The sequence below is a fragment of the Erinaceus europaeus genome, chromosome X (genome assembly GCF_950295315.1).
Source record: "Erinaceus europaeus chromosome X, mEriEur2.1, whole genome shotgun sequence".
NCBI lineage: Eukaryota > Metazoa > Chordata > Mammalia > Eulipotyphla > Erinaceidae > Erinaceus > Erinaceus europaeus.
In genome coordinates this window covers 896,191-904,961 of record NC_080185.1, presented here as the reverse complement: position 1 = coordinate 904,961, position 8,771 = coordinate 896,191, and the positions used below count along the sequence as shown (strand labels likewise).

General features: G+C 49.8%; 1 protein-coding gene across 6 annotated transcripts in view; it reads right to left on the bottom strand.

Moving 5' to 3' along the window:
- Positions 1 to 609: 609 nt before the first annotated feature.
- F8 (coagulation factor VIII) overlaps positions 610 to 8,771 on the bottom strand; it is a 132,048-nt gene continuing 123,886 nt past the window's right edge. For 2 of the 6 annotated variants that reach the window (XM_060182864.1, XM_060182865.1), the window contains exons 4-5: positions 7,674 to 7,850; positions 2,141 to 3,443 (exon numbers count right to left, since the gene is read on the bottom strand). In XM_060182864.1, coding sequence (XP_060038847.1) covers positions 3,288 to 3,443; positions 7,674 to 7,850 — 333 coding nt within the window. In that variant the 3' untranslated portion in view covers positions 2,141 to 3,287. Of the gene's footprint in view, positions 3,444 to 5,265; positions 5,573 to 7,673; positions 7,851 to 8,361; positions 8,512 to 8,771 lie in introns of those variants that run through there. The other 4 variants (XM_007538215.3, XM_060182862.1, XM_060182863.1 and 1 more) reach the window with 4 other exon arrangements.

Here is an 8,771-nt window from a genome sequence, read left to right as displayed (position 1 = left end):
AGAGAGCGAACATAGTTCCTCTTCCACATTCGCCCTGGATTGAACCATGGCCTCAGGCTGTATCTTGTTTTGGCCCTTCTGTTTAGACTGAAGATTCAGAAATGCTGACTGCTATCATCTCATCTCAGCTCAAGAAAAGTGCTGTTGCTGCATCTGACCACACCCACCTGCTGCTTCCTCAGGCAAGGCTTGTTCTTTTACAATCAGAGAGAGCACTGCTCAGCTCTGCTTCATGGTGGTGCTTGGGGTTGAACCCTGGAGCCCCAGGCATGAGAATCTCTCGCATAACTACTATGCCATCTCCTAGACCCACAATGTCTGACTCTTTTATTGTGAAACAGGAGATGGGTTGTGTCCTCTGAACACGCTCCGCAGGCATGTGCAGTCTTATTGACTGGGAAAATTGACCATTTGCAGTTGGATGTCTCCTAGCTTTCCACAAGCTTTCTGCTTACAAGAAGGCTCTATTTATTTATTTTTTTTTTATATTATTAGGTTGCAGAGTATAGTTCTACACCATACCACCAAAGTTTTGTGTAACTCCCCCCACCCCCACACACACAGTGATAACCACTATAGTTCTCACCAAGTCTTACAGACAGATTGCTGTTGGGTTACTTTTCAAATTATATTTTTATTTATTATTGGATAGAAACAGAGAGAAATTGAGGGGAAAGAGAAAGACACCTGCAGCCCTGCTCAACCATTCGTGAATCTTTTTCCCAGTAGGTGGCGACCAAGGACTTGAACCTGAGGCCTTGAACACAGATGTGTGTGCTCAACCAGGTGCACCATCACCTGTCTCCCTCTTTCTTTTTGGAAGTTCATGTGTTTCAATGCTCCAGCTCCTTATGTCACTGCGAGTCATCACCTCAAGTTCCTTTCATTTTGTCACGAAGGGCACGATAGCATCATATTCTTATTGCAGAGTCGTGTTCCACGGAATAGATACCCCGCAGCTTCTTTAGCCGGCCGTGGGTTGGCGGGCATTGTGATAACGCAACTGCGACCACAGGCGTGCTTATGGCCCTTCACATCTGTGTACCCATGTCCTTTGGATATATAGGAAGGTTTCACTTATTTTTCTTCTTTTTCACATAGAGACAGAGAGGAAAGGAAGAAATGAGGGAGTGAGAGCGAGAGCGAGCTGGAGGCCGGGTGGTGGTGGACCCAGCACACAAGTGCACAAAGACTCACACAAGGACCCAGGTTTGAATCCTCGGCTCCCCACCTGCAGGGGAGATGTTCCATGACCTTTCTTTTCCCCTATCTCTCCCTCCTATCAAATAAGAGAGAGGCCACAGCACTGACCTTCAGTGCAGTGGTGGCCAGGATTGAAGCTGATCTGGATTGTGTACATAACGAAGAGCACATTGCCCACTGCTCACTGGAGCTATTTCGTCGGGCCAAGCTCCATTCCCAAGTCGTTTCAGCTCACTTGGGGTAATAAATCATGTCAGCTTTCAGGCCGAGTTCGCTTCACCTGGTTTCCTAACTCACCCGCGCGCGCACGGTTCTCTGCAGTCTCTGTCCTGCTGTTCACTGGCCAGTAGATTTGTAAAGGTCTTGCGGCGCCATGTTTCAGTTTCCAGTGTACACACGGCTTTCACAGGCATTCCTTTGGGCTTTGCTGGGGTTATTCTGGAGGGGGCAACAGGAAGCAAAGGAACTAGTTCTGAGAGCATTTGGAGATACTTTTCTGGGTAGCGACTCCCTTGGGATGGCACAGTAGGGCTCCTTCATTGTGCTGAGTACACCTTGGCTGAGGGAGCGAGTGCTGAGAGAGCACCTCTTACCTCAGATAGTCCTGGGGGTTCTCTTTCACTTGAGGGGCTCTTACAAACCCTGCTGTCATTATGGCCTTCCTTGCTCAGCACAGACTGCCAGGGCATGTTGCTGTTTTGTTTTAAGTCTCCCAGAACTTCCGGGTTCCTAACCTTGTGTTTCTTGGTAATTGCAATCTAGACCCAATGGCTTGGTTTCTACATCATTCTGAGACTACAGTGAACAACTTATTATTATTATTTACCAGAGCCCTGCTCAGCTCTGCTTTATGGTGGTGCAGGGGATTGAGCCTAGGATTTTGGAGCCTCAGGTAGAAAGGTCTATTTGCATAGCCATTATACTGTCTCCCTCACTCTAAATCTAACTTTTTTTTCTTTATTGGGGGATTGTTTTAGAGTTGACAGTAAATACAATAGTTTGTACATACATAACATTTACAGTTTTCCACATAACAATACAACCCCACTAGGGCTTCTGCCTTCACATCCAGGACCTGAACTCCGCCACCCCACTCACCCCAGAGTCTTTTACTTTGGTGCAATACACTAACTCCAGTCCAAGTTCTGCTTAGCATTTTCTCTTTTGATCTTGTTTTTCAACTTCTGCCTGAGAGTGAGATCATCCCATATTCATCCTTCCGTTTCTGACTTATTTCACTTCACATGGTCTCTTCAAGCTCCATCCAAGATGGGCTGAAAATGGTGAAGTCACCATTGTTATTAGCTGAGTAGTGTTCCATTGTGTATCCAGACCACAACTTGCTCAGTCACTCATCTGTTGTTGGACATCTGGGCTGCTTCCAGGTTTCAGCTATTACAAACCATGCTGCTATGAACATAGGTGCATACAAATCTTTTTGGATGGGTGTGTCTGGTTCCTTAGGATCTATCCCTAGGAGAGGAATTGCAGGATCATAGGGTGGGTTCACTTCTAGCCTTGTGAGAGTTCTCCAGACTGCTCTCTGCAGGGGTTGGACCAATTTACTAAATCTAACTTTTAAAGCCACTCAGTTGCATGATTCTGTGTAGAGAGCTGGGGTCTTGAATCCCACCCCCATGCGTCAGTGTTTGAGATCCCAATGGTCCTGAAGACAAACAATGAATAGCATTGCATCTGTCTGTAAGGGGGCAACACAGATTTTAATGGTACCTTCATACTATCCCTTCTGCAGACTGTAAGGAGACATGCCTTTTGACTTTTCTCTTGGTGATGTGAACCCAGTGAGGGTGACAAACTCTAAGCGAGGAGAGGTTTATTCTCAATGCCTGAGGCCTAATCTGCAAAGCTCCCATCATGCGCCTCTTTCGTCTGTCAACCAGGGAGGGAGCGGAGCCGTAAGTGTCAGAGGCCTGGGTTTCCTGGGAAGAAGCTTCCAGGTGAAGACCAGCCACTGTCGGAGCAGCCTGGGCAAGGAGGCAACGTCAGGACTTGCGCTTCTGGGTGATGTGTGCCGGCCTGGCTTCGGGAACAGGACAAGCAGGCTCAAGAGGGAGCAAAAGGTCTCAGAAAGGCTGCTGGGCCACACAGCCCAGGAGCTCCAGGCGCAGGGCGATGTTCTGGGCCCAGGCTCGTGGGTGCACCCGCACGAAGCGGGTGAGGAGAGGCGGGTCCAGGGTGTTCACCACTGGTGTGCTGGCATCCTGGTTCCCTTGAAACACCTGAGGACGACAGAGCACTAGGCAGTTGTCTGACAGGAAGGGTTCTTGTCTTCACCCTCCCAGGCTCCTCCTTCCCCTACCACCGCCCATGGCATCCCCAGTCTGGCACAGGACTGAACCCAAGAGGTGATAACATGACCCTGCCCTACTCATCTGGCTGTGATGTGCACAGTCAAGAGCACTCTGCCTGCCTGCTACTGGGCCTTCGCTCCTGCTCTACCTTGTATCTAGAATGTTCTCCCCCTGCCCAAGTCTCAGCAAAACTGCATGTCTTGTCCCAGGTCACACCGTGATCCAGGTGTCACCACAGCGGGCTATCCTGTCGGCGCATATAGTGTCCACAAGCCCGCACCGGGTCAGGAGTCCTGTCAGCTACTCTGACATATGTGGGCAGCCACGTGGAGGCCGGGAGAGGAGCGGGAGGGGGGACAAAAGCCCAGGCTTCTCGCCTGCTGGGGTCTAGCCACTCAGCCCGCGGACTGAGTGCCACTCGGGCGGCAGTCCGGGGAAATTCAGTGTAAAGATGGTGCAGGGCAGCTCGCGGGTCAGCCTGGTAATGTCATGCTTGCAGGGGTGGCCTCCATGCCGCTTCTGACTTGTGCGCCCTTCTATCTGCGACCCTGCATGCCTCTGATCTCTTCTCACACACACTGACCCATCCTTTTTGTCCCAGAAACCCGGGCTGAGACTTCACTTTACTGGGAAGGCTCCATCTCTCTTCTGTTTTGGTGCCAGCTGAGATGCCCTCTTTGGGCATTTCTCCACTTTCCTGGAAACAGGACTCAGGTGGGCTCGGAGGCTCACCCGCTCCCTCTTGCTCCCTTAGCTTACTATCTGCTCACTTGCCTGCTTGTGGACTTACTGGCCTCGCACTCTATTTGTATGTGTGTTTGACTGCCACCAGTGTTCTTACTAGGTCTCAGTGCCAACACTATGAATCCACCTCTCCTGGTGGCCATTTCTTTTATCCTTTTTCTTTTATTTGCTAGGACAGAGAAAACTGAGAGAGGAGGGAGGTGAAGAGAGGGAGACCTGCTTCACTGCTTGCGAAACTCCCCCCTTGCAAGTCAGGAGCAGGGGCTTGAAGCTGGGACCCTGTACATGGTAACATGTGAACTCAACCAGATGTGCCACTGTGTCCCCCCCCCCCCCAATGCCAGCTCCATGAGGACACACAGCTTGGTCACTGAGTCAAGCTCTACGACACGTTATACAGAGTAGGTTCGTGGCATCATACTAGAAACACTGTGCTACACAGGTAGACTCCAGAGGGCTGGGTGGTGGAGCCCCGGGAAAGCATACATCCTCCCTTACACAAAGACCTGGGCTGGGGCCTTCACGCCCCACCTGCAGGGGGACGTGAAGCAAGTTTGTGTTGGCTCAAGTCTGCCTCAGGCAGAGGGTTTGTCCCTTGCCCTCCAGGGCTGGATATTTTCACCTCCTGGCACAGGAGTGGCAGCCAAACATGCCATCACAGTCTCAGCTTCTGTTTGGTAGAGGCGGCTGAGTCCCCTGGCAAAGCCAGAAGTCTACAGAGTTTTCAAAGAAGGGACAGAGAGAGGGAAGGGGGAGTGAAAGAGCAGAAGGCCTCCTTGTTCTCGCTCTTTCACTCCCCCTTCCCTCTCTCTGTCCCTTCTGCCTCATCTGCCCCTGTCTACTGATTTGTAAATCCCTGGGAATTCTTGTTCTGGCAGTCAGGGTGATTTTCTGAAGGCAAGGTTGTTGAGGGTGAGGGTGCTTAGCCCAGGAGCGCCCTCTACTGCCTGTAAAGCGAATGCGGCTCATTTAGCAGATGGGACAGAAGAGGGTCATGTGATTGTGATTTGTTTGAAAGACATTTATTTTCTGTTCAGCACCAAGTATCTGAGAGATGCGCCCCCATCCTCAGAAGCAGAGCTTGTGTGAGCCTCCACCTCTAGTTTCACATTCTTCTGATCCTTTTGGTTTCTGAGCAGCCAGTGCTGCGACCACCCAGCAGGTGTCTGCCAGGCCACCAGTAGGTCCACGCTGACCTCCCTCTCATGCACTGTCCAGCGGACTCTCCAGAGAGAGCTCTGGCGCTAGCTGAGCTCGTGCTGCCATCTAATTCCCTAATCACTTCTGAGTGAACGTGCAGTGCTGTGAAGACACTGGAGAGATATAGCAACTACGACTACACGGAACTCAAGATTTGGGGTAGCTCAGCGCTTTTGAAAACAATGTTTTCTGCTGTGTTTCATCCGGTTTTGGTACACAGAAAGACTGAAATTTTGGGTTGGTTTTGCTTAGCCTCCACAAAACTCTTTGGAATTATCTTCCATGTATTATAAGTTTGTCTCATCTCTTCCTTCGTCTTCTTCTTCCTCTTCCTCTTCCTCTTCTTCTTCTTCTCCTCCTCCTCCTCCCCCCTTCTTCTTCCTTCTCCTTCTCCTTCTTTTTTACCAGAGCCCTGCTCGGCACTGGCTTATGTAGGGGATGGGTTGAACCTGAGCCGCTGGAGCCTCAGGTGTGAGATTCTGTTTGCATAACCATGATGCTATCTCCCCTGCCCTGCTTCACCTTCTCCAGTCCTTATACACTTTGTTATCTCGCCGTATTGCCAGGCTAGAGCATCTACTACATCTTTCTTTGTCGTCGCCATGACTTCACCACTCTGGGGTGACTTTTTCAGCAGAAAGAAAGAGACAGAGAGAGACATACAGAGAAACATCATGGCTCCGAAGCCCCCCAAGGCAGCCAAGGCCATGCTCAAGTCTGGGTCATTGTCCAAGTGAGCTGTTTTCCTGAGCATAATATAGGTGGGTTTTTGTTTTTCATCACTGGGGCTTTACAATGCCAGAGCTATTTTTCCCAGATAGAAAGACAAAGGCAGAACTAAAGGGACAGAGAGAAAGAAACCACAGCACCAATACTTCTGTCACTGCAGTGGTGGCCAGCTCAAACCCGGGGGATGGCGGTGATCAGCTCAAACCCGGGGGATGGCGGTGATCAAACCTGATCCCATCAAACCGCCATCCCCCGGGTTTGAGCTGGCCACCACTGCAGTGACAGAAGTATTGGTGCCGTGGTTTGAGTTTGATCACGGTGGGTGTAGGAGACTCCAGGTGACACGGAAGTGTTGGCATTCTCCCATGGAGAGGTAGGTCTGTAGTGATGTGTTCTAGATCTAGGTTGGCCACTGAGTCATTGGGCCAATGGCAGAAGTAATCCCCAGAATTCCTGATCCACAAAACTGTGATCAAGTGTAAGGGCAGTTTGGTCCACAGCAATAGGTAACTAAAAACCAGGGACCCTGTCTTGTTCTTGGCTTCAAAGGGAAAGTTGTCTGTGTTTTGCCTAAAATGTATTTGTTGTGAAATTTCTATGAATAATCTTTTCAGGTTAATTACTATTTCTTCTAGTCCTATTCCTAGTGTGTGCTATTTTTTTTTTTCATTCAGAAATGTGGGGGTTTTTTTTGTTTTTTTTTTTTACCAGAGCACTACTCAGCTCCGGCTTATGGTGGATGGTGGTATTAGGGATTGAAGCTGGGGCTTTGTAGCCTCAGGCACAACAGTCTCTTTGCATAAACATTATGCTACCTACTCCCACCCTGAAAGGCTTTGCTAATACTTATTGGTCACATAATCCTTCAGTCTGTTAACGTGACAGGCCGAGTCGACCTTTACTTCCTATAATGGACACCTGGATGGGCAGCATGTCGGCACCGCACTGTCAGAGGTCTGTGACTGCCTTTCTGATAAAGCTTGTCTTGTTGGGTTTTCTTATCACAAGAAAGGTTGCTGTCACCATAAAAGAACAGGATGATCTTTTCCCTGTTCTGTAAAACCTTTCTTCCTCTTTGCGCTATGCCTCTGTGCAAGATTGGGTGGAGCTGGGGCTGGGTGGTGGCGCACCTGGTTGAGTGCATGTGTTACAATGAGCAAGGACCCGGGTTCGAGCTCCCAGTCCCCACCTGCAGGGGGAAAGCTTTACGAGTGGTGAAGCAGGGCTGCAGGTGTCTCTCTGTCTCTCTCCCTCGCTATCACCCCTCCCTCTTGATTTCTGGCTGTCTCTATCCAATAAATAAAGAAAAAAAATTTTAAAAAAAGATCATGCTCAACAGAGAGATGAGAAGACACATACATGTTTGTAGTAAAGATTGGGTGGAGCAGCCTGTGGTTACCCCAACAGTCTGGGCAGATAGCAACCTCATTACATTTCTCCACGGTCTAGGAGGCATTGTGCGCCTTTCCTGTGAGGCCAACATACCTTTACACTGCCATTCTGAGGAAACAGAGTCCAGCTGCGGCCGTCTTGACTGCTGGAGACGACAAACTCCTTCACGTACATGCTGACAAGGAGAGACTTCACGCCCTGGGTGGCTAGTCCTGTGACTCTCGTTGTCTTCTGCAAGTCCACCTGCAGCCACTGCTTCAGATTGCTCACCTGAAGAAGTTAGTTAGACCAGTATCCTGTTGGTCAGTTTGTTCCCAGAACCCCCACATACCTTTTTCTTAACCACATAACAGCCCTTATTATTTGTATTCCCATTATCTTCCTTCCGAGAGCCTAAGCAACTTGAAGTTTAGCCATTTAAAAACTGAATTTGAGCGGGGGTCAGGTGGTAGCACAGCAGGTTAAGCGCACATGGCACTAAGCACAAGGACCAGTGCAAGGATCCAGTTCGAGCCCCCAACTCCGCTTCATGGGTGGTGAAGCAGATCTGCAGGTGTCTAACTTTCTCTCCCCCCTCTGTCTTCTCCTCTCTCCATTTCTCTGTCCTATCCAACAACAACAACAACAACAACAAAGATTCCTAGTGCAGGCACCAAGCCCCAGCAATAACCCTGGAGGCAAAAACCAAACAAACAAACTGAACTTGAGCTCCTACATGTTTTGACAGCTACCATTCCAGTACTGCACACGGAGATGGTTTCTGGGAGGGGGGTTGCAGCTGGTTAAGTACATATGTTACAGTGTGCAAGGACCCAGGTTCCAGTCCCCAGTTCCCACCTGCAGGGGGAAAGCTTTGCGAGTGGAGAAGCAGGGCTGCAGGTGGTTTTTTGCTTTCAGTGTGGCAAGTGTTTTTTTCTGTGGGTATTGCCACCTGTCGTATGCTTTACATTGGTTTGTTCTAGCCCTCCCCCGCCAAGAGAATTGGATGAGTCCTGTTAATTTCGCGGGCCTGCTTGGCCCCGCCCCAAGGAACCCCGGGACAGTGTTCCTGAGTCCGAGAGTGACAGAGTTCCAGAGTTCCTGAGTTTCAGAGTTACAGAGTAAGAGAGAGTTCCAGTGTGCCAGAGTTTCAGAGGGCTCTCAAGTACGAGAGTTCCAGAGTGCCAGAGTTGGAGAGTTCCTGAGTTCGAG